At 39.0% G+C, this 25925-nt stretch overlaps 2 protein-coding genes across 3 annotated transcripts in view; one reads left to right on the top strand and one right to left on the bottom strand.

Annotated features, from left to right (window-relative positions):
* NLN (neurolysin) overlaps nucleotides 1-5235 on the bottom strand; it is a 102059-nt gene extending 96824 nt beyond the window's left edge. Inside the window, exon 1 of the mRNA XM_049649538.1 lies at nucleotides 5017-5235. Coding sequence (XP_049505495.1) covers nucleotides 5017-5057 — 41 coding nt within the window. The 5' untranslated portion in view covers nucleotides 5058-5235. The remainder of the gene's footprint in view (nucleotides 1-5016) is intronic.
* Nucleotides 5236-5276: 41 nt separating this feature from the next.
* Nucleotides 5277-25925, top strand: part of SGTB (small glutamine rich tetratricopeptide repeat co-chaperone beta) — a 44528-nt gene continuing 23879 nt past the window's right edge. For both annotated transcript variants that reach the window (XM_049649552.1, XM_049649551.1), the window contains exons 1-4: nucleotides 5277-5500; nucleotides 6976-7097; nucleotides 16779-16882; nucleotides 21022-21091. In XM_049649552.1, the coding sequence (XP_049505509.1) occupies nucleotides 6998-7097; nucleotides 16779-16882; nucleotides 21022-21091 (274 nt within the window). In that variant the 5' untranslated portion in view covers nucleotides 5277-5500; nucleotides 6976-6997. The remainder of the gene's footprint in view (nucleotides 5501-6975; nucleotides 7098-16778; nucleotides 16883-21021; nucleotides 21092-25925) is intronic.

The raw sequence follows: 25925 nt of genomic DNA, 5'->3' as shown, positions 1-25925 counted from the left end.
TTTCAAGGCATCTGGATGGCTCAGTTGGTTGAGTGACTTCGGCTCAGGTCATGGTTCATGAGTCCAAGCCCTGCTGCTCGTTGCTGTAAGGGCGGAGCCCACTTTGGATCCTCTCTCCTGTTTTCCCCACTTGCACTTTCTCTCTCTCTCAAAAATAAACATTAAAAAATAAACATTTAAGAAAACAATAAGAAAAGTTCTACTTAACTAATTGGTAAGGATAAAAAATATTAAAATGTTCAGTGTTGGTAATCGTGTAGGAAACTAGCATTTATACACTCCACTGGTAAGAGTGAAATTTGGTCGAAACTTTTTGGAAAAAAATAGGTACCAAAGGCCTGAAAGATGTGCATCAAAGGCCTCTGATGTACAAATTCCTTTGCTAAAAACGTATATTGATGAAATAATTAAAGATTTGGAAAAAGACCTAATAGCAAGAATGTTTATCTAAGCACTATTACTCAGCAAGAAGTTGGGAAGAGTTATATCCAAAAGTAGGGATTAATTATCATACATTTCCAAATGGACTATATTGTAACTCTTTATATTATGGAAGAGTGCTTGCAGTACATAAAAATTATAATAAATATGGTATAATCTCATATTTGTAAAAACAAAAACATCTATGTAGAAAAGATTTTGGAAGCTATTAACACATGGCTCTTCTGGATCGGTGGACTTGTTTCTTTTGCTTGTCAATATTTTCTAGTTTTCCACAGTGAACACGCATTGCTGTCATAATTTTTAAAACCAAGGGTTTTTTTAATTGAATGAGGAAACGAGGGCCATTAGAAGTATAATCTGGACTAAATATTGTTGAGTCATCTTTCTCATTTGTCTTTTTGATCATGCCATGATCCATCCCTCACTCTACATTAGATTCTGCTTGGCTCAAATTCTGTGCAATTTAGATGAGGTAGGAAGGGAAATTCTCCTGGTTTAATTGCTATGGCAACAAAAGTTGAAAGGAATCTTAGGTATCATTTAGTCTAGTCCTTTTCATTTTACAAAATAAGGAATTTGAGAGATCCAAGATATTGAGTGATTTACTTAAGGTCATAGGTTATCTCAACAGCAAGCATAATGTCTTCAGATTCTCGGTCCCCTCATTCCCAAGAAATTAGCCTAGTAATCCATCAATGATATTGGCTGCTCAAATGGCTTTGGAAGGGGATATACAGCAGCTCTGCCAACAGGAAAACACAAGAAGAATCTTAAGTCAGTAAATAAAAACCTGGTCACTTTAAAACACTAAAATGAACTCCCAAGTGTCGGAAGAAATTAGGAAAAATATATCAAGAGAACACAGAGGCCTTCCATGTTGCCTAGTATTGACTGTTTTTTGGAGGATACAGTTTGAAACAAAGATATTGTGATTAACTCACTCACAAATGCTGTAATTTAATGACTACTACTACTGTATATGTTGATTAACTGTAATATTATGCTGTTAAGTAATAAAATAGTTGCTATAGTTGATCACCAGCTTTTTTTTAAAGTTTATTTATTGAGAGAGACGGGGGGGGGGGGGGGGGGGGGGGGCGCGAGGGGGGGGGGGGGGCAGACAAAGAGAAGGAGAGAGAGAGAATCCAAGCAGGCTCTGCACTTCCAGCACAGAGCCCAATGTGGGGCTTGAACTCATAAACTGTGAGATCATAACCTGAGCCAAGATCAAGAGCCGACACTTAACCAACTAAGCCACCCAGGTGCCCCTGATTACCAGCTTCTAACAAGATAATAAATGCATGGCTTTCTATATATTTATTTTCTTCCACACATAAACAAAGAATCTGAGTAACAAGGGGCACTTGGGTGGCTCAGTCAGTTAAGCATTTGACTCTTGGTTTCAGCTCAGGTCATGATCTCATGGTTCATGGGTTCAAGCTTCTCACTGGGCTCCGTGTGGAGCCCACTTGGGATTCTCTTTTTCCCTCTCTCTCTGCCCCCCTCCCCTGCTCTCACACCTCTCTCAGAAAAAAAAAAAAAAAATCTGAGTAACACAGACCAGTGGTTCTCAAAATGTGGTTTGCAATCCTTGGGGATGGGAATATGGAGAGGGGTCCTTGAGACCATTTCAAGTCATCTGTGAGGTTAAAAGTATTTCATGATAATACTATGATATTATTTACTTTGTTCACTTGGTCGACATTTGTACTGATCGTAAGAAGCAATGGTAGATAAAATCATTGGCACCTTAGAACAAATCAAGGCAGTGGCACCAAAATGTCTTAGCAGTCATTATACTCTTTACGACCACTCACTCATGCTAAAAATTAATGTCAATTTCACTTTCATGAAATAGTAAAATATTTAATTTTATTAAATCTCAATCACTGAATGCATATGTGTGGCAATGTATGCATACAGCATTTCTGCTGCAGAAATTCTCTCAAAAAATGTAACAAAGTGAGCCTGTCACTTCAAGGAACTGACAGTATTTGTTACCAGTGATAAAATGTAAGCTTTAAAATGAAAATCAGAATTTTGAAAAAGTGTATCTGGCATTGTGAGCTTGCTAGTTCCCTAATACTTCAAGACATTTATGATGAGATGGATGATGATATTAGGGAATATGATTTGATATTGTAAAATGTAATGTATCAACATTAGGAAGATCTGTTTAACAGAGTGAACTGCTATTTTCCAAGTAACCAATGTTTGATATTTGAAAATCATGGGTAAAAGACCCGTTTAAAATCTAAGATAGACACATGGATTTTAATATGATAGAGTGAGAAAAGTACATGGATAGTTTCATATTCTGCATTGAAACTAATCTTTAAAACACTACCACATATCAAACTTTGGTATGATATAAAGCATATCCATGATTACTTTTAAAAAGTAGTCCTAGGGGTGCCTGGGAGGCTCAGGCATAAGTGTCTGACTCTTGGTTTCAGCTCAGGTCATGATCTCACGGTTCATGGGTTCGAGCCCCATGACAGTGAGGGGCCTGCTTGGGATTTTCTTTCCTTCTCTCCCTGCCCCTCCCCCGCTCACTTTGTCTCTGTCTCTCTCAAAAAATAAATAAATTTAAAAAGAAAAGTAGTTTTTCCAACTATATATGAATGGGAGGTGGAATTTTTTTCATCTTAAACCAAAACAGTGTAACATATCAAATGCAGAAGCAGATGTAAGAATTCAGCTATTTTCTATTAAGTCACACATAGACAAAAGGTGGAAACAACCCAGATGTCCATGGACAGATGACAAACAAATGTCATATATCCAGACAATGGAATATTATTCAGCTTTAAAAAGGAAGGAAATTCTGACCTAAGTACATGGATGAAACTTAAAAACATTATGCTAACTCAAATAAGCCAGTCACAAATACTTTATGATTCTACTTGTATGAGGTACCTAAAAAAGTAAAATTCATAAACAGAAAGAATAGTGGTTACCAGGGATGGGAAAGAAGAGAATGAGGAGTTATTGTTTAATGGGTACAGAGTTTCACTTTAGGATGATGAAAAAGATCTGGAGACAGATAATGGTAATGGTTGCACAACAATGTTTAAGTTCTTAATGCCACTGAATCTTGCACTTAAAAATGATTAAAACGTCAAATGTTAAGTTATGTATATTTTACAACAATTAAAAAAAGCTGAAGAAAAGGAAAAAAAACCCCACAATTCCACTCTTCTTACTTATGTTTTTGGAGGAGTTTTGGAAAATAGTTAGTTTGGAAAATAGTTTCATTTTTAATGAAATGTTATTTGTGCATGTAATGAGTTTATTATTGTTTTATAAATAAACTAATAAATACTTTACAATTCCCTAGTTTTCATTTCTAATATGGTTAATATGGATAGATCTAGTACAACCCACATAAACAGAAGCTCTTAGGTCCTCAATGATTTTTGTAAGGTAAAGAGGTCTTGGGGCTAAAAAGTTTGAGAATTGGTATCTTACACGATATTTATTCTCTCTTCTCACACCCGCATTATTTATCTTCACTGGTTGGTACAGCTGCATTTGAAGCTGTATCACTTGCAGCCTGCAGACTAAAAGGACAGCGTGAAATATGGCCAAAACCATCACATTAACTCTTTATAATTACTACTGTCCCTTGGACGCACCATAAGGACTGAGCAACATAAAGCTCCTCACGGATGAGTGACCATGTACAATAGAAAACTGTTAAAAAGGTTGAACGCTTAACATTTCCCAAAGTAGTTTTATAAGTAGCAAGAAAGACACATTTCCTTTTTTCTGTTGGATCTTCATTAGGATGTACAGTTCAAGGCTGTCTTCGGGAATGGGAGTGGTAGAGGCATTGTTTCTGAAAACCACTCCATCTAGCGCATCCAAGCAAAGAATTTAATTCTCTCACCATCTTGCTACTGGTCTGTTGCAGAGGGGTGTGGCTTGGGAGCTAGCAAGCAATCCAAAACAGCAGCTGAGGCTGTCCCAAACCGTGTCCAAGCAATAATTTCCTCCATTTTGGGCCAAGTCAATTTGCCCCAGCAAGAGACCGAATGTTTTATGGGGAAGAGGTAAATAAAAAGGAAATTAGAAAGCATGGACGGAGAAAAGCCGCAAAACCATAGCGGTTTCATCTTGCAAGGACTTTAAACGATTTGTATGCTAATGATGTGCGTGAGAGGCAAATTAGAATCGCTATTCCAGAGTCTACAGCTGCCGGCACTTTCAATAAGAGGTCTGCAGTTCTGGATGGGGGGGCGGGGCGGAAGTCAAACGATTTTCTTATCCGAACCATCTTTCTGCATTCATTTTGGGCCGGGCCTGTGACCAGTCTCGCTGACTGCAGCTGAGGCAGTCCCAAACAAAGGGGAATGGATGCCTTCCCAAGAGAGCGGAGGAGGGAAAGGTGGCCCCAAGTTCCCCCGCGCCAGGTGTCCCTCAGGGCAGAGCATGCGGGCCGCGGGGAGGGAGAGGCCCAGGAGCGTCAGAAGGGTGCGCTTGGGAAAGCCCGAGCACCGGCACTTGGCACTGACAGGACGGAAAACCACTCCCGGCCCACAGTCAAGGTTAACCCGCACACCGAGATACCTGTGGAGGCCTCGCACAGCCGAAAGGCACTGGGCGATCATGGGAGCGCCGAGAGGCGGTGGCGGCGGCGGCGGCGGGCGCGTTGTCCTCCGGTTTGGTGTTGAGGGAGGCGGGGCGCCCGGGAGCCAAGAGGCGGCCTAGCCGAGGAGGCAACAGCGGCGGTGGCTGCCAGCCCTGCCCGCGCCCTCCCACGTGCGGCAGCACCACGCCGGCGCCCACTTGGGCCCCGCCCCCCGGCTTGCGCCCCGCCCCGCGCTCCTGGCACCGCCCCGGGGGCGGTTCTGGCGAGACCCACTGGCCGGGAGCAAAGCGCACAGCCGGGTGGGCTGAGGGGCGGCGGCGGCCCCAGAGCAGCGGAAGTTTTGGCGACCGCTGCCACTACTACGATCGGGAGCCAGGCTGAAGCTCGGAGGACCAGCGAGCGGGCGGACCGGTTTACGGACGCCCGTGGGCCCACTGCCACCATCTCGCGTCCTCTTGCCTGGTAAGGGGCTTCTGTCTGGGATGGGTGCGTCTCCTGCCGCCCCAGGTGGGGCCTGCACCGCGCACCCGCATCAAACCCCGTCTGGGCCGAAGCGAGGCCCGGGTACCCAAGGGAGGTAGGAGGTCGATGTGTTATGGGGAGAAGAAGGGGGAGAAGACGGGAGGAGGTTAGCTATCTTCGTTTCCCCTCCTCACCTTCTTCACTCCCCATTCTTTTTTCACCTTCTGCCCTGGGGCCTTATTTAATACTTGAAACCCCATGGCCTAAAGACTGGGCTTGCCTTTAGAATAAGCCTAGAAATAATAAACATCCTGGCGGCGGGTACCACACCCTGGCTTTGGATTAGGGAACCTGGAGAACAGATGGATGATGCGATTTAGTGGAAATAAGCCATTAATGCCGGCTGGCCCTGCGCCACTGTTTGGATGCGATAGTATTCCATGTGAATGAACATGACCGGGAGCTTCCAGCTTGTCCACGAGAGCACAGCTACTGCAGAGAGCACTGGTCGGTGTGTAGTATCCATCGATTTAGGCAATGATTTTCCGACATATCTAGATTAAATAGAAATGCCGTTTTTATTAAGAATGACACTCAATAGTTGAACACCCTTTCATTAATATACTTCCTCCTCAAGTAACAGTCTCAGCCTAAAAAAGTTGGTGCAGTGTAAATTATGCATACATTTAAAAAAAATCTCATGAAATAGACGAAGATGCTTATTGTAGATGAGCATCTGAGTCAGCAGTATGAAATCTCCCTCAACATAGTGCTGAGGCCTTTTGGGGATTTCTACTTCTGTATCTGTACCCCTGTCCTTATCCGTATCTGTACCATATATACTGTTAAGATATAATGAGATAATGGGGCGCATGGGTGGCTCAGTCGGTTAAGCGTCTGACTTCTGCTGAGGTCATGATCTCACAGTTTGAGGGTTCCAGCCCCCCATCGGGCTATGTGCTGACAGCTCAGAGCCTGCAGTTCGGAGCCTGGAGCCTGTTTTGGATTCTGTGACTCCCTCTCTTTCTCTGCCCTTCACCGCTCACACTCTGTCTCTCAAAAAATAAACATTAAAAAAAAAAAGATACAGTGAGGTAGTCAGTGACTCTCTCTCTCTCTCTCTGCCCCTCCACTGCTCACACTCTGTCTCTGTCTCTCAAAAAATAAATGTTAAAAATTAAAAAAAAAAAAAATCCAGTGAGTTAATGTCTAAGCTTGTGTGGTACATGTTTTGAGAAAAATTCTACTTTTGCAAGTTTTAACATAATCTAATACTACTGGGTATAAATCAAAATATGTGAACATTATCATAACAATACTTTGTGTTCTCCTGACTTTTAAAAGAAGAATGAAGGTAATGCAGGTTTTGTTTTTGCTTTTTACTTTTGATGTAATTTATAACCCTTGTTATTTATAACTTTCCTGACTAATTCTTTAAAATAACTTAGATCAGTGTTTTCCTTTTTCTTATCAAGGAAAAACATTTAAACTTTTAAAATGTCATCTATCAAGCACTTAGTTTATGCAGTTATTCGTTTCTTACGGGAACAAAGTCAGATGGATGCTTATACTTCGGATGAACAAGAAAGTTTGGAAGGTAGGCATGAGCGCTTTTTGTTCATTTGTGTTATAAATAAAGACTAAAATAGCTATAAGCCTGACTTTATGACCTATAATAACAAAATGATAATGTTTTGTTGATCTTTCGAGAAGAGAGATCCTGTGTCCATTCTCTGAGACTTGTTTGGTTTTAATTAACAATAGGAGGACTGTGGTTCACTTATTGAGGACCTAGTATGTGTCAGAACTATGCTGTTCACACTGTGGGGAATTTTTTCTTTATAGTAACTGCCAAGTTAGTATTATCCTCATTTAACAGATAATAAATGAAATCAGATAGATTAAGTAACATAACAGCAAAATGTGGCAAAGCTGACATTTAAATCCTGGTTTTTACTCTGAAGATCTTGTGTCTTCCTGATAGGAAAGCATCTCGTTTAGGATTGATATATGAAAATACCTTAGTCATCATAAAAGCAGTATGTAAAAGTCTAATAATTACATCACAATTATACTCTAACAATGTTCTATTTGGACACTTGAAAATGAGAGGATTTTACCCTTGTTTTATGTAAGCTTTAAATATTAGATTTGGTAATCTGTAAAGGTGAGTGAGACTTGCATGAAAGCATCATGTGTTTCCTTGACAGCATCTTTTCTGCTTCACATTTATGCATTATAAAATTTGAATTCACTATAACCATGGCAAGATTGAATTCTGCAGATGAGCTTGTGGAGGTTCAATGAGTATACCTTCCTTGTGGCCTAAAGACTTAATTATTGCAATGAGACAGTGCATTTGGGAGAATTTAATAAATTATACAATTTGATTTTGTCATCTTGAAGCTATTTCTCCTATAAAGGGGATCCCTCTATTAATTTCAGTAGGCACTTCCATTGTGAATATGCTTTTAAGAGGTGGGGATGAAAATCGGCATTTGCTCTAAATCTGCTTGCAATCTGGTGAGATGCTGTCTTTCCAGGTGGCAGTGAGAGGAGCAGGTGACACACAGTTGGAGAACATTGCAGTTGGTTCATTTCATATTAAAATCTTTTTGTCCTCAGTTAGACTATGTGAAGGTAAAGGTGACTGGTTATCTAAAGAAAGTGTTGGTTATGGTTTCTCAGTAATAAACACATAAATGCAATTATTTAATAAAAGATGTTTCTTTCCTAATCAAAGCAGTATAAGACTTTTAAGGGCCAGAAAGAAAATTGAGAGGTTTCTAAAAATCAAGATGTTATGCCCTATTTTTAGGATGGTCTTCAGCCAAAAATATGTGCCTTCATCTGTTTGTTATGTATGGCAGTCAGAAATAGTGCCAATTGTTTTTGACCGACCCCTATTTTTGACTCTGTGAGTCTAATTTAATTGAGTATGAAATCATGTGGAGAAGTCTGCCCACCTTCTAGACATTTAAAAAAGCTCTAGGAAAGGAGCCTGAGTTCTAGTACCAGCCTTACCATAGTGGTGAAGAATTATAGCCTTATCAGCTTTGAGCTTTTTCATCAGATTTTGTCACCCACACCTAATTGTCATCATCTACCGACATCTACTTCATGTGGCTCCTGCCCTCTGTCACTCTTTCTAGTACTACTCCTGTCTTAATTCTTGGCAATTGCAGTGTACTCATAGGTGATTCTTTGAGTACTCTCAATACTTCCCTTCCTTGGCCTCTCCTCTAGTGATCTCAACCACTCAGCTGCTTGGCCATACCCTAGACTAGTGGTTCTCAACTCAGGATGATTTTGCAACATCTGGAGATATTTTTGATTGTCACCAGTGGGCGGCTGCTTTATGGCATCTAGTGGGTAGAGGCCATGGAAATTGCTAAACATACTATAATGTACAGGATGGATCCCAGAACAAAGTCCAAAATGTCAGCAGTGCCAAGGGTGAGAAACTCTTCCCTGGACATTATCATTACTGAAACTGCATTCTCCCCATAATCTCTATCGTCAATATAACACTTCCTGACCACTACTGCCTATCTTTCCAACTCACTCCCTCTAAAATCGCTACCTCAACAATTCTTGACCCTACCAATACCTCCAGTATGTTGATCCCTTACCTTTCATACCCCTTTTCTTACCCCATTTAAACACCATGGTTCATAATTATGTTCATGCATTGTACATCTCTCCCTTTCTTGTAAAACCCAACCTTGTTTAAATTCAGCTCTCCACCTACTATGTGCTCATGTCCATGTGACTTTGTATAGATGGAGCAAAACCTATAACTTTGTGGATTGATCCCACTTTGATTTCATCACCATGAGCCTCAAGTGGACCTGTCATGCTGCCTGGCAATCACACTGTCTCTTCCAAGTTCATTCACACTTTTGCTCTCCTAGACCACCACTTTAACACTTTCTCCCATCTTCTCAAACTCTCAAATCTCCTCCTCTGTACTCACTTTTAGTTCATGAGCTTCCTTCTTACCTTACCAAGATAATTGAAGGAATAAGAAAGCAACTTCCACAGACTCCCCCTACCCCATCTACCCACCCACCAACATGTACACCCCTACATATTCTGCTTGCTTGGCTAACTATTATATGCTATGGACTAAATGTTTGTGTTTTCTCAAAATTCATATGTTGAAATCTAATGCCCAGTGTGAGGGTATTAGGAGGTGGAACCTTCATGATTGAAGTTAGTGTTCTTATAAAGTGAACCCAAAGAACTTCTTTACTCTTTCTACCATGTGAGGACACAGTGAAGAGGTACCATCGATGAACCAGAAGGCAGGTTCTCATTAGACATTGAATTTACCAGCACCTTAATCTTGGACTTCCCGGCCTCCAGAACTGTGAGAGATACATTTCTGTTGCTTATAAGCCACCCAGTCTATGGTATTCTGTTAGAGAGGCTGAAACAAGATTAAGATACCACAGATGAACTATCCATTGTCTTTTCTAAATGGAACCTCTACTGGCACACTGGGTCTGATTCCATCCTGTCTCACCTACTCTAGGATATCGCTCTAGTTATTCTACCCTTCTTGTCTTACATCAGCAAATTTTCACTCTGTGTTGGATCATTTTTATCAGAATATACTTTTCATTGTTTCTTACTTCCTAAAAAAACAAAAACAACAGCTAATTACTCTTGCCATATTACCCCCTACTTCCAAACTACTGCCTACTTTTATTGTCTTGCTTTTGCTGGAAACCTCGTTGAAAGAATTATCTATACTTTTTAAAATTCCTCTCTTATTCTTTCTTGTACCCATTCCAGTTTGGCCTTTGCTTCAGCCTCTCCACCCATAGTCTTCTCATCAAAGTCATCAGTAATTTCTGAGTTATTTAGTTCAGTGATCAGTTGTCAGTCTTCATGTGTCTTTTTAGCTGCTGTTGATAAAGCTGATGATATCCCTCATCTCACAGCCCCCACCCCTGCCCCGCTGTCATATATTTGATTCACTTGGCTTCCAGGATACCTCCTCACACTCTCTTGGTTTTCTTCTTATTGCTTGCTCCTTCTGTCTCCTTTGCTAGTTTCTCATCTCTTCCCTGCCCTGGAGTGCCCGAGGTCTAGTGCTCGATCTTCTCTTCATTATCTATGCTTATGTTTTTTTTTTTTTTAAACGTTTATTCATTTTTGAGAGACAAAGAGAGACCGAGTATGAGTGAGGGAGGGGGAGAGAGAGAAGGAGACCCAGAATCCCAAGCAGGCCCCAGGCTCTGAGCTGTCAGCACAGAGCCTGACACGGGGCTTGAACTCACAAACCATAAAATCATGCCCTGTGCCGAAGTTGGACAGTTAACTGACCGAGCCACCCAGGTGCCCCTACACTTACTTTTTTGATGATGTCATTCGGTTTCTTGGCATTTAACTAAGACCTTCCTTCTGAACTGCAGATTTTTATATACAACTGCCTACTAGATATCTCTACTTCTATGTGTAATAGGCATCTCAAAGTGAACATTTCCAAGACTGAACTCCTGATCCTCCCACCCAAAATCTGTTCCTTATCTCAGTTGATGGCAACTCTATCTTTTCAGTTGCTTAGGCCCCAAACTTGGGCATCATTCTGAACTCTTTCTCTTGGACTCTGCCTTTAATCATTTAGTAAATCCTGTTGGCTGTACCTTCAAAATTAGAGTCTTAACCGTTTCTTCCCATCTCCACTGATGTCACCCATGGATATAATTAAGTATTTCTCATCTTTTTTAATGTAATAGCCTCCAACTGATCTCTCTGCTTTTGTCCTTGCAGCTTTGTTGACTATTCCCAATACAGCTACCATTGATATTTTATTTTTTTTATTTTTATTTTTTTTAAATGTTTTTATTTATTTTTGAGACAGAGAGAGACAGAGCATGAGCCGGGGAGGGGCAGAGAGAGCGAGAGAGAGAGAGAGAGAGACAGAATCTGAAGCAGGCTCCAGGCTCTGAGCTGTCAGCACAGAGCTTGATGCGGGGCTTGAACTCACGAACTGTGAGATCATGACCTGAGCTGAAGTCGGATGCCCAGCCGACTGAGCCACCCAGGCGCCCCACCATTGATATTTTAAAACAGTATGTCAGGGGCCCCTGGCTGACTCAGTCAGTAGAATGTGGGACTCTTGATCTCACGGTTGTAAGTTCCAGCCTCACGTGGGTGTAGACATTACATGAAAATAAAATCTTAAGGGGCCCCTGCATGGCTTAGTCCATTAAGCATCCAACTTCTGCTCAGGTCATGATCTTGGACTTTGTGAGCTCGAACCCCGCGTCCAGCTCTGTGCTGACAGCTTGGAGCCTGGAGACTGCTTTGGATTCTGTGTCTCCCTCTCTCTCTGCCCTCCCCTGCTCATGCTCTGTCTCTGTCTCTTTCCCACACTTAAAAATAAGCCAACATTTTTTAAAAATTAAAAAAATAAAATCTTAAAAAAAAGAGTCTATCATTTCTCTACTCAAAATCTTGCAGTGACTTCTTCATGCTACTTAGTCATTGTTTAAAGTATTTATATAACTCAGGCTTCTGTGATGTGTTGTTCACAGACTCTTCCCCTTTCTCATTTGGCTTTAGGCAAATTGGCTTCCTAACTCTGAATACACAAAATCCTCTTTCCTAAAGACTTCTGTTCTGGTTATTTTTTCTGCTTAGAATGTTGTTCTTCTAGATAATGGTAATACCCCCATCTTCTTTGAGTCTTTGTCAAATCTGTTTTCTGAATGAGGCGTACCCTGGGCACGCTGTTACATCTGGAACCTGCTTCCCTGCTTTGCTCTCCATACTCCCATATCTTCACCCTTCTCTACTTTTTATTGCTTATAGCCTAGCTCTTCACCCCTGTCCCTGAATGTCAGCCCCAAGAGGTCAGAGATCTTTTCTGTTTTATTCACTAATCTATCTAGTGCATGTACAAAAGTACCTGACACATTGAACTGCATGTAATATAGTGTAAGTACAGTAAACATGGGTTGAATTGAATTGGTGAATTGAATGAATCGAGTGATCCTGGATGTATCAGTTAGTTGGACTATATCTTTATTTCTAAGTCTGTTAAGGGAAACTGTCTGCCTCCTCTCCATCAGACAGATTTGTTAGGAGAATCAGAATCAGTCATGGCAGGTAACTAGAGTATGGAAACTTTTGAATAAAGTGCTGAACAGGTAGGATGTGGTAGGTGTTGAATAGAGTTCTTCACTGTCCTTCTCCTCATCAGTACCAAACACACTATTATTGTTTGGTGCTAAAGGGGAACAATATTTATATACAGTATTTGTTTATAGCGTATGACTTATTCATGAGTACGACCTCCTCAAAGGAAGATTGAATGTAATAATCCTTGTTTCATAAGTGAGAATCTTGAGGTAAAAGTAAGATAAATTATTGTACCTAGGTTATTTAATTTTTTTTGGCTGGATAAATAATAAGGTAGTCCTGAGTTTTTGCCATATTACCCTCACCCCACATAATACTTCATGCTTTTTTGTCTTCCTTTTGCTGGAAAACTCTTTGACAGAGCAGTCTATGCCTTTTCTAATTCCCCTCCTTCTCTTTTTTCTTGAACCCATTCCAGTTGGGCCTTTGCCTCAATCTGTCCATCTACACTAACATCATCAAGGTTAAACACTTTGGCAACTAGGTTTACCTATCAAACAATTCTTTTTGCTTATACAGAGAATCTAAAATAGTCAAACTCATAGAAGCAGGGAGCAGAATGGTGGTTGCCAGAGCCGGGGAAGGAGAAAATGGGGAGGTGATTGTCAAAGAGTACAAAGTTTCACTTATGCAAGATAATCAAGTTCTAGAGGCTTACTACTCTTCACAGTGCTTATCATCAGTTGTTATATACTTAAAATTTGGTAGGAATATAGAATCTAGGTTAAGTGTTCTTACAACACACATAATAAAAGTGATAAGAGTAAACTTTGGGAGGTGATGAGTATGTCTCTGGATTCAATGGTGGTAATGGTTCCACAGGTGTATACTGATCCTCAAATTCATCGAGTTATAGATGTTAAATATGAATAGGTTTTCATATGTCAACCATACTTCAGTAAAGCAGTTTGAAAAAACACACACCAAATAATTGTGTTTAAAACAAAACATCCACCTCCTTTAATGATATTTAATTGTGTCTAGTATGTACAAGACATGTGTTTTAAGATCAGTGGCCACAGAGATAAAGGAGCTAGACTGAATTGCCTCAACAAGATAGAGCATAAAAATCCCTTAGTTACCACATGGACTTTTCACCTGTCAGTGTTTAGCCCTGAAGTTACATACTCTAGTTTTTGGTTAAAGACTTGGTTGTGGACTATCCTTTTTTCCCATGGCTGCGAACTAATGTTTTGGAGGGCAGAAGGGCCCTACTCTACAGATTTTATTGTTGTTATTTCCTCTGTAATTTAACTATACTTCCATTGTAAACAAAGAAGTAGATTAACTTTACTGAATACCTACTATTTGCCATATATGTTAAAGTCAGAGATGAATAAGATATAGGCCTTATCCTCATGGAGACAGTCTAATGTGGGAGATAGACATTTAAGAGCATGTCCTATAGTATGATAAGTAAAATAATAGAAACATGTACCAGTATGTGTTTACATGGTACAGTAAAGGAAATGACCAGTCTGATCAGGGAGGAAAGATATTGATCAAGAATCAATATATACACATAAACAGACACATTTACCATTATTGTTGTTGTTTACATTAACTGACTTCATGGCAGTGGGAGCATATTTTCTTGTAGCCCAATGTTTTTAGTGCTGGAGCAACTAAAGTGTGAAAACAAGCGCTTGGCAAGAATAGAAATTGAGAGGATGAGGAATGGGTAAACAGCAGATTATTTTCTATGTTAAACGCACTCTGACTTCTTGTGGTTGGTAACTTAGTTGCTTATTAGTGTTTATTTATTTAAAAATTTTTTTAGTGTTTATTTATTTTTGAGAGAGAGAGACAGAGTGTGAGCTGAAGAGGGGCAGAGAGAGAGGGAGACACAGAATCTGAAGCAGGCTCCAGGCTCTAGCTGTCAGCACAGAGCCTGATGCAGGGCTTGAACTCACAGACCGCAAGATCATGACCCCAGCCGAAGTCAGACACTTAACCCACTGAGCCACCCAGGTGCCCCAATGTTTATTTATTTTTGATAGGGAGAGAAAGCACGTGCAGGGGAGGGGCAGAGAGAGAGGGAAAGGATCTGAAGCTGGCTCTTTGCTGAGAGCAGAAAGCCCGATATAGGGCTCAGACTCACAAACCATGAGATCATGACCTGAGCCAAAGTTGGACGCTTAAGTGACTGAGCCACCCAGGTGCCCCAATTCAGTCTCTTTTCTAAGGAGAATTGTTCTGTGGATAGTGATAGTAATAGTATTTCTATTATGATGGAGGTGTTTTTCTCAGGGCCATAATTAGTACATAATGTATCCTTTAAAAGTCATACACAAATATCAATGAATCTATAATCAATCAGACAGCGGGAGATGAATACTCTATGATCTCTCTTATATGTGCAACGCTAATAAATAAACAAAGCAAGCACATAGATACAGAAAAGAGATTGGTGGTTGTCAGAGGTGGGGCATGGAGGTGAGAGTAATGGGTGAAGTGTTTTTGTTTTGTTGTGTTTTTAGTTTAAATATATTGCATACAAATAATAATGAAAGTCATACATAAATATTTGTGAATCTATTCCATACTGCTTGGAAGTACACTGGACACTGTGGCTACATTCTCATCTTGTGGAGCCAGGAGAGAATTCCTTTTCAAAGGAGAGAATTCTCAAGATGAGAATCTGCCTCCATTCACCTCAGTGAGTACTTGTAGAGATGACAGGTTATCTTTCTTCCCTGTAATTGCCCTGGTTTGGACTCCTTATGTTTAGATCGTTTAAGTAGGAACCCACTTGGTTTTCTGCTTCCATTTTCTCTTTCAGCTTGTCTTATTCTAATTCATTCTCTGCATTCCTATCAGACTTGTAGTTCTTTTTTTTTTCTTTTTTTAATTAGTTTTGTTTTTTAAATTTACATCCAAATTAGTTAGCAGATAGTGCAACAATAATTTCAGGAGTGGATTCCTTAATGCCCCTTGCCCATTTAGCCCATCCCCCCTCCCACAACCCCTCTGTTTGTTCTCCATATTTAAGAGTCTCTTATGTTTTGTCCCCCTCCCTCTTTTTGTATTATTTTTGCTTCCCTTCCCTTATGTTCATCTGTTCTGTGTCTTAAAGTACTCATATGAGTGAAGTCATACGACACTTGTCTTTCTCTGACTGACTAATGTCACTTAGCATAATACCCTTTAGTTCTATCCACGTAGTTGCAAATGGCAAGATTTCATTCTTTTTGATCGCTGAGTAATACTCCATTTTATATATATACCACATCTTCTTTATCCATTCACAGACTTGTAGTTCTAAACACAAATCCAGTTATGTTATTCTCCTTCACTGAATTCTTTAATGGCTCTCCATTTGCCCGTAGTGTGAAGTGCACATTCTTTAAGAATGTTATGTGAGGTGCCTTGTCATCCAATAACAGACTTGCTTTCTAGCATCATCTCCCATCATGTCTTTCTACCCTGGGCATATCAGTTATCTTGTCATATACCAAATGCAGGTGACACACCTTATCACCATTTAACATGCTGTGTACTTTTGTGTTTCTCTGACTCCTTCTATTAAATGTAAGCTTCATCACATGAATAGTGATTTTTGTCTTTAGATTAACTGCTGTATTTCTACCACCTTGCATGTAGTAGGTGCTTAGGGTAAATTTGTATGCATGAATGAATTTTTTAAAGCCAACCTATCTATCTAAGTAAATATACCAGGATTAATATTTAGTGCTGTTTCTGTTACTGTTTTTGGTCAGGTTGAGAATTCTGTTTCTCACATAAAAAAAAGAAGAGTTTTTTTGTTTGTTTTATTCAAAACATTAGAACATTGGTGGATAATAGATATTGGCAGGGTGGAATAACTTACTGTTAGTGACTGGCTTCAGCAAGAATATGATGTAATAGATATATTGAGAAATTATATTCTAGGTAACATCTTTCTTTAAGTGAGGAATAAGAAATCAAGTTGTCTTCCTTCAACAGCTGATCTATAAACAGAAGTCTCTATGTAGCTGAACCATTTAGTTTTCCTTATGTTCTGTGATCATAAATACTGAATTACCACAGATTGCACGGAGTGCAGATTTCTACCAGAAAAAAAGAGGTTGTTTCTTTTTTTAGGTTGCTAATTTTCTTTTTCACTATTCAAATTTATTTCAAGTTGCAATTCAGTGCTTGGAGACAGTTTTTAAAATCAGCTCAGAAGATACTCATCTTGCAGTTTCACAGCCTTTGACAGAAATGTTCAGCAATTCCTTCTGTAAGGTAAGCTGTCATTGTTTTCTATTAGTATCTGATTTAAGTATGACTACAATATTATGTTGAGTTCTTAATATTTTACGGGCCAGGCCTTTAAGTACCTAACTTCTCCCTAGGTGTAAGGTAGATAGTTCACATGGATATGATTTGGGAACTAAAATATAACTCTTTTAATGTGCTTTTAGATTTTCATATTAGTAGCTATTCTCATTCTCTCACCTTCTTTTATATTTAATGATGTACTTTTTAAGTCCTTTATACCATCTGAGCATTTTTAGATTTCTGACATCTGTATTAACATTCCCCTAAAGCATTGAATAAAAGATAAAAACAAGATTTTCCTGCTTACGCAGCAACTGTGTAGAAATAGATTCATCAGGAATTGAATCATCACTTTGAAGCAGATTTCATCAAATTGGCCATTGTAAGGCCTCTTTAAAACAAGGGAAGGTTCAGGCTCAATGTGCAAACGTAACACTGAAAACCAAGTTTCTGGTGTCTGCTCTTGAGAACTGTTTACATCGTCTCTGGTTTCTGGCCTTTTCAGGGAACATGACCATAAATTTGAAAATTTTAAGGTGACTGAGTTTAGGGCCCCAGGGTGATCTCCCATGTGTTTTTTGGTTACATTTTGATGCCTCATGAACTCATTTTGTTATTCTAGTTCTGTATTCAAGCTTCAGTACAGAAGGAGGCACTCAGGAGAGAGGCTGAATCATATAGTATATATTTAAGCCTGGCAGGGACATTGCTGAGAATAGCACATTGACTGTTTCTAGAACTTGTGAGAAGAGGTTCTGAGAGTTGCAATGAAGATGGCAGTTTGGCAGTAAACTGTTCTCTCTATTCTTGGAAAAAGAATAATGCAGTTATCACACAGATGAATTCTAATTATATAACAAAGATATAAGGAGATAGTGACGTGTCCCTGCACTCCTCATCAGAGAATTCCCCTTTTCTTCACTTCAGTTGCTATGGTTCTTTCATTGCCTGGGTTTCAGGCCTCCTTAGGGAACCCCATTTCAGTGGCTGGACATGCCCATGGCTGAAGCTAACCTTCTTTAACTCCTAGATGCCCAAGAGGCCTCTGCTGGAGACAACACTTGGATGTGCTCACTCCTTAGCTCTTGTCACTGGTGACTTAGTACTAAAGAGATCAGAATTTTTCTTTACCTCCCAGAAAGCTCAAATTGACTTTTGCACTCTGTTTAAGTAGAGCTTTTTTTTTTTTTTTTTGATGCCTGTCTTACTTTTTCTCTCTTATTGTGTTTAACTGTAAGCATTTTTGACTTGCTATTTTTAAAATATAATTCCTTTTTTTTTACATATAATTTTCTTTATCCAGTCATCCATTAATGGACATTTGGGCTCTTTCCATGCTTTGGCTATTGTTGATAGTGCTGCTATAAACATGGGGGTGCATGTGTCCCTTCGAAACAGCACACCTGTATCCTATGGATAAATGCCTAATAGTGCCATTGCTGGGTCGTAGGGTAGTTCTATTTTTAGTTTTTTGAGGAAACTCCATACTGTTTTCCAGAGTTGCTGTACCAGCTTGCATTCCCAAAAATATAAGTTCTTAAACCTGGCTTCATTGTGTATCTGTGTAGTGTTATTTGTGATGTCACTCCTTTGTTTGCCTTATTTAACAACAGCAACTTCATTACGTATGTCTTTGTTAGCAGAGTACAGCAGACAGAGTCTAAACCTGCCCAGAGCAGCATACAGATTGTTATAATTAAAGAAATTATTTGCCTCTTTTCAGCAATAAAAAAGAATGAAATCTTGCCATTTGCAAAAACGTAGACAAAGCTAGAGTATAATATAAGTCAGATAAGTCAGTCAGAGAAAGACAAATCCCATATGATTTCACTCATGTGGAATTTTGAAAACGAGCAAACAAAGGGAAAATAAAAAAGGGAGACAGAGACAAACTCAGAAACAGACTCTTAATTATAGAGAACAAACCAATGGCTACCAGAGGGGAGGTACGTGGGGAGATGGGGGAAATAGGTAATGGAAATTAGGAGTGTACTTGCTGTGATGGTCACCTGGTGATGGATACAGCTGTTGAATCACTCCATTGTACACCTGAAATTAATATAATATTGTATGTTAACTAATTGGAGTTAAAATAAAAACTTAAAAAAATTGAAGTTATTTGTCTCACCAAGTGTCCATGGTTGTTATTTCTGTCATTTTAGTTTTAGGATACTGGTCTTTCTCTTCTGTTTTTTCCCTCAATTAAGTTTATATACTAAATGGATTCATTCCTTTTATATAAAGCAGGTAACACTCATCCCCACATCATGGCCTGCTCAAATGCATTTAATGAATATGAGAATTAGTTTTCAAAGTTATACAACTGTGGCAATTTCATTAAAATAATTCAGAAGAATTTAGAAGACAGAATGGATTAGAGTCCATTTCTCAATATGCCATTCTTCTGACTCAAAAAGTCACTCCCCTCCCTCCTCCCCTTAACTTCCCAGGATTATTAGAAGATGTGAAATAGAAGAAACCCTGAAAGTAGGTACTGCAGGGCAATAATGTGTCCTTGAACTACACTTACATCCTAGGAGACTGTAGCCAGTTTTAAGTAGTGACCTCTAGTTATAAGGATTCCTATTTGTATTCTATACATTTTTATTCCAATATTTTATGTTTAGAAAAACTGATTAGTATAGAAAGATTAAAAAAATAAGAACAGCTCACATACTTTATGATTTTGTACTTGTGAATATTTGTGTGCAATTAGCGAAGTATATTTCCAAAGTTAGAGCTATCAAGTTTATTGAAACTTTGGTCAAGACAGAGATAATGGTGAAGGACGCCTGGGTGGCTCAGTCAGTTAAGCATCCAACTCTTGGTTTTGGCTCAGGTCATGATCTCACGGATTCGTGGGTTTGAGCCCCACATGGGCTCTGCACTGACAGTGTGGAGCCTGCTTGGGATTCTCTCTGTCCCCCTCTCTCTGCCCTTCCCCACTCATGCTGTCTCTGTCTTTCTCAAAGTAAATAAATGGTGGATATATTCTAAATGTGGTACATAGGTATATTAGCTACAAATTATGCTTTCTTGAAAATTTTAGACTTATTTTTGAACTTCAGAGTCAAGTGTAAAAGCAACACAAGTTAAAAAAGATCTTTCAAGGGGTGCGTGGGTGGCTCAGTCAGTTAAGCCTCTGACCTCAGCTCATGTCATGACTCACCTTTCGTGGGTTTGAACCCCCATTGGGCTCTGTGCTGACAGGTCAGAGCCTGGAACCTGGATTGGATTCTTTGTCTCCCTCTCTCTGTGCTCCTCCCCTGCTTGTACTCTCTCTCTCTCTCAAAAATAAATAAACATTAAAAACAATTTTTTTTAAAGATCTTTCAAACATGGAAAAATACATTGTGTTCCAATTGCTACTCAAGATATTTCTAAATGCCCCTTCGATTTGAACATTAGTAATGCAAAAGAGGTTTGAGGATGATAGTAGCTACTGAAAACAGGAAATTTACATTGCCTTTTTTAAATGATAAATTAATATATGTCCATTGTTTTTAAAAAATTGGTCAACAAGGAAAGATATAAAGAAGAAACTGAAAATTTTACCTCCAAATATTACTTTCAACCTTTCTCGTTAGACCTTTCCTGTCTTTGTTGTGTTAGCCTGTGTGCATGTATATGTGTATGCACATATTTAAATAATGGTGTTACATTATTAATGCTTCTTTTTATAAACTGTGAATTTGACTTAGGAGATCTCTTTAGATATTAAACATTATGCTTCAAGATTTTTATTAATATAAATAATCTCTTGAATATATTTTCTATTCCTATTCTTTGTATACTGATTATTTATATTTGTTGTTCATGAAGTAGGGTTTTTTTGATGTAGGAAAAGCAAGTAAAAAATTTGATTCATATTAGCCCATTATCTTCTAGAAAAATTCTACATACTCATTTTTCTAAAAAACGTATGTGGAAGGACTTCCCCCCTATTTCTATGTAACCCTATTATTTACAGCCAGATTTCATCCCGTGTAAATATAGGTGATTTACTGTAATACAATTTATTTATTATTATTTATAGTTCTGTGGGATGACTTTTTTATGCAGGTAAATGGAAACTCTGTACATTGATTTTTATTTAATTTCAGAATGATATTTTGCCTCTCTCAAACTCAGTGCCTGAAGACGTGGGAAAAGCTGACCAATTAAAAGATGAAGGTGAGTATTTCATAGAGAAATTACTATTTCGTAAAACTTCGTGAAACTCTGGAGAAAGTGACTCTGCAGTTGGTGAGAGTCTGATTTACGCTGCCAAGTCTGAACTGTCATACGTCCACATGATATTTGTGAAACAGAAATGAATGTGATATGGAAGAAACCTGGAATGGCTTGTGAACAATAATGTAGTTATGCCTTGCTTCCAGAGAAGCAGATCTGCTGTGAATAAAACTTGCAAAACAAGTAACTTAAGGGGTGATTACTTCTAACTGCATTTGCTACATGTACTCTGGGGTTCCAAATTCTTCTTTATGCTTGAAGAGAGGAAAGGAGAAATTTGGGATTTCAAATTTTTTTTTTTTATGCTTGCATAGAGGAAAATAATTTTCAGTATTATTTTAACTTTTGTATATGTTCATTGTTTTTGAGTTCTTTGATACCTGTTAATACATGTATGTGGCACTTGACTTAAGTATTTATTACCACATTTGACTACTACATAATTACATTTTTCAATACTGGCTCTTGAAGCATTTTTAGTTATAATAAATAAGGCAGTGTTGAAGATCTGCGTTTAATTTTTCCTGTCATGTCATTTATGTTAAGCTATAGAGGAGAGTTAGGTCAGGCACACAAGATTTGTACTAAGAAGCTCTCGGGAAGAGTCTTGTATTGGCAATGAATGAGAGCCAAAAAATTCCCTGTCCTGTAGGCAGACATTTATTAGGGAATATGCCACATTCAGAAGCTATACAAAATTGGTTCAGAAACCATTTCCTGGACTTTAAACTGAAGAAGGCAGTTAAAAACAAAACAAAACAAACACAATCACTTGATTTCTTAAAAGGTAGATATGGAAGAGAGTATACTCTTCCTATTCCTTGGGTCTTATCCTCTCTATCAAATTTTTATTTTAAACATACATGTATATCACTGTTGTTTTTTTTTAATATGTCACTGCTTTTAATGGCCGCATAGTGCTCCATAGTACTTTAGACCATGATTTACTTACGTAGCCAGATAATTTTGTAATCTTAGGTAAACATTGTCTTTTTTAAAATTTTGTTTTTTAATATTTATTTATTTTTGAAAGAGAGAGAGAGAGAGAGACAGAGCGTGAGCAGCAGAGGGACAGAGAGAGAGGGAGACCCAGAATCCAAAGCAGGCTCCAGGCTCCGAGCTGTCAACACCGAGCCAGACGCAGGGCTCGAACTCACGAGCTTTGAGATCATGACCTAAGCCAAAGTCAGCCACCCAGCTGACTGAGCCACCCAGGCGCCCCATAGATGACATTGTCTTAATATCTTTGTCTATATTTTTATTATTATGTGATTATCTTCATGGGATTACACTATAAAGTTCTGTATATCCAACAAATAGACTGATTTCAATTTTTAATTTCTCACTTTAAGAATTAATACTACTATAGTGGCTTAAAATTTTAGAATAGTATGACTTTCATAAATTACATGCAAAATTAAGTAAAAACTAGATCCTTGTTGTCATTTGAATTAAGAGTACTCCCCAAAGAATTTGGATTTAAACTATCTGGATAGAAATGCATTTTTCATATATTTAGTTTCTAGTTGAAACAATTTAACCTGGTGTTTTTTTTCCCCCCACTCTGAGTTTTGTAGTTGTGTGAAATCCTTAGTGATGCCGTGTATTTTCCATTAATGCTTGCTTTTTAAGCTCCCTTGGTTTAACTCTAGTAATGATATTGAATAAATGGCAAATTGAAATTTTATTTTTGGCCCTCATGTTTACTCCCTCTGCATGCAGAACATGGGGAGATTGCATTCCCCACAGAGTTTGCTTTGATATAATGAATGTTGGTAAGATGAGGATTAAGAGAATATGCAGGCTGAGACTCATTTAATGCTCGAGCATGGGTAACTGAATTACTTACTACTTTCCCCTTTAACCACAAAAGCTTTTATTCTTTTTATTTCTTTTTTTAATATTAGAGAGAGAGAGAAAGAGAGAGCATGCACACACGCAACAGGTGGGAATGGGGAAGAGAGAGAGAGAGAGAGAGAGAGAGAATCTCAAGTAGGCTCCAGGCTCAGCGCAGAGCCTGAAGCAGGGCTCGACCCCACAACCCTGGGATCATGACCTGAGCCAAAATCAAGAGTTGGACACTCAATCGACTGAGCCACCCGGGTACCCCTCAAAGCTTTTATTATTTCGTTTTACTAAAACATATCACATCTGAGACATGTTACACACAAAGTTAAAGCAATTGTTATTTTATACAGGTTTTTATTCATGTGAGCACTAATGGCCACTGCAGTTTGTCAAGCATAAGGTTTTTCCAGGCTGCCTGTGACACTTGTCTGTGTTAATCAAGGCTTCTAGCCAGGTAGTACCTTCCTAGAGGTGTCTTTCAAATATTTTTGTGTGCTTCATTTGTAAAGAGTTGCAGTAAGTTGAGACAAAACCAAGATGGTTTCTTTTCTGTGATTCCCTGACACATCACAAAAATATGTACATATCTTGTAGGTTGTCTTTTTGTTTTAATATTTATTTTTGAGAGAGAGAGAGAGAGAGAGTAGGGGAGGGGCAGAAAGAGAGGGAGACACAGAATCCGAAGCAGGCTCCAGGCTCTGAGCTGTCACCACAGAGCCTGATGTGGGTCTCCATTCCATGAAGCATGAGATCATGACCTGAACTGAAGTCAGATGCTTAACTGACTGAGCCACCCAGGTGCCTCTTATAGGTTGTCTTGATAATTAAAGGAGACAGTTTTACAGGAGAGTACCCCATAAGTATAAAGTGCTATACAGTGTTCGGTTATATTTATCTTTACAAATTTCTTCATTTGTGTCCCAAATATTTGCATATTGGATATTTTGTGACTTAAGGCTTATTGTAAATATATGTAAATATATATATACATATAGTGTACATATGCATAGTGTATATACAATGTAGTATGTAGACTTTTGATATGGTGGCTTATAAGAAAATACATACAATAGATTTTAATAATAATAATAATAATTATTATTATAATACCACTCGACTATCAAACGATCTGTCACAGCTGCTCACTCAGGAAAGGAACAGGTGAGCTCTTGCACTGCAGGGCCAGCTGCTCTGTCCCCTGGAATCTCAAGGGGGCTGCACAGTCAGAAGCACAGCTCCTGGCTGGGTTTGCCAACACTGTTGCTGAACAAACTCAGATAAAGTCCTAAACTTCTTGCAAGAGTAACCAGTAACTCAAGAGAGGAGGGTTTGGAAAAGAGAAAAGAGAAATTAACTTTGGGTGCCAGCAGCCAGGGGAGGCGGCAGGCTCCATCTTTACACATGCCCACCTCTCCTCCCACAAGATGGACACCTAGAGTTTTACTGGCAGAGGTTCAGGGGGTACGTGCTAGAGAGCCTGGAGGCAGTGCATGATCACAGCTGAGGATCAGTATGTTTTCAGCACTATAAAGGGTAGGGAAAGGGATCTGAGGGGTATGGTATTCTAGGCATTACCTTGCTATCAGGGCTTTTCTAGTCTAGCAGTTGGAATGTTCTGGTCATTGCACAACACCTTCATCATTGCCTCAAGAAAGTGTGATAAGAAATAAGAGCAATGGATTTTAGTTAGAGCATGAGTTAAGTAGTCTTTTCATTTTCGGTTTTAACTCTTAGGGTCTATAGTTGAGCAAGAGGGCTCCCTAAGAACCCCGAGACAAAAAGGCCCATAGCAACAGGAAAACCCACATAACCCAGAAAATTTAAATCTTTTACATGGGTTAAGCAAATGTATTTCAGTACTTAGGCTCATGTAGTTAATTTCTTGCTCTATGATAAAAACTATGTAATCCTCTTAGCTTCCTTAGAGGCTTTATATTCATTACATCTTGGGGGTGGGGGTCTAAATTAGTTTTTTTTTTATTGTAAAAACAGCTTTATTGTAAATAAAATTTACTCCTTTAAAGTGTATAAATTCAGGGGCGCCTGAATGGCTGGCTCAGTTGGTTAAGCATCTGACTTGAGGTCATGATCTCACGGCTGATAAGTTCTATCCCTGCATCAGGCTCTGTGCTGATGGCTCAGAGCATGGAGCCTGCTTCAGATTCTGTGTCTCTCTGTCTCTCTGCCCCTCCCCTACTCAGACTCTGTCTCTGTCTCTCTTTCAAAAACAAACATTAAAAACAAAATTTTTAAGTGTACAAATTCACTGGTTTTGAAGAATATTCAGAGTTGTGCAGCCATTACCACAGTTATGGAACATTTTTTATCACCTCAAAAGAAACTGTGTACCTATTAGGTTACTCTTTATATTCATTTCTGATTCTTTTTTTTTAAACCAGGATGAAGGTCTGTTTCTTTTTTTTTTCGTGTTTATGTACTTTTTCTGAGAGAGAGAGAATGAGCAGGGGAAGGGCAGAGAGAGGGAGAGAGAGAATCCCAAGCAGGGTCCCCACTGTCAGTGCAGAGCTCTACCTGGGAGTTCGAACCCAGAACAGTGAGATCATGACCAGAGCTGAGATCAAGAGTCTGACGCTTAACCAACTGAGCCACCCAGTCACCCTTCATTTTTGATTCTTAATTTGCAGTAACTTTTGCATGCTTTTATATGCTTTTGTCTACCTGCCTTTCCTTTAATCTTGCTGTTCCTGTTCCCTGCAAAGTTATACTCTCCTACTCCTGTTAAGTAGCTAATGATGTATTAAAAGACAAAACTAATAGGAGAGCTTCTGGTTTAGAGAAAGTTGGGAGGAGTAACAGAGGCTTTTGTGATGTAAATCCTTCCTCTTAATCCCAGTGTTTTAAAATTTCAGTTTTGAACCGTGGTTCTTATCAGTGAGCAGGACACATTTTTCCCTTTAATGGAATA

The sequence above is a fragment of the Panthera uncia genome, assembly GCF_023721935.1.
Source record: "Panthera uncia isolate 11264 chromosome A1 unlocalized genomic scaffold, Puncia_PCG_1.0 HiC_scaffold_17, whole genome shotgun sequence".
In the NCBI taxonomy this organism is placed as follows: domain Eukaryota; kingdom Metazoa; phylum Chordata; class Mammalia; order Carnivora; family Felidae; genus Panthera; species Panthera uncia.
This window is presented reverse-complemented; position numbering and strand designations above follow the sequence as displayed.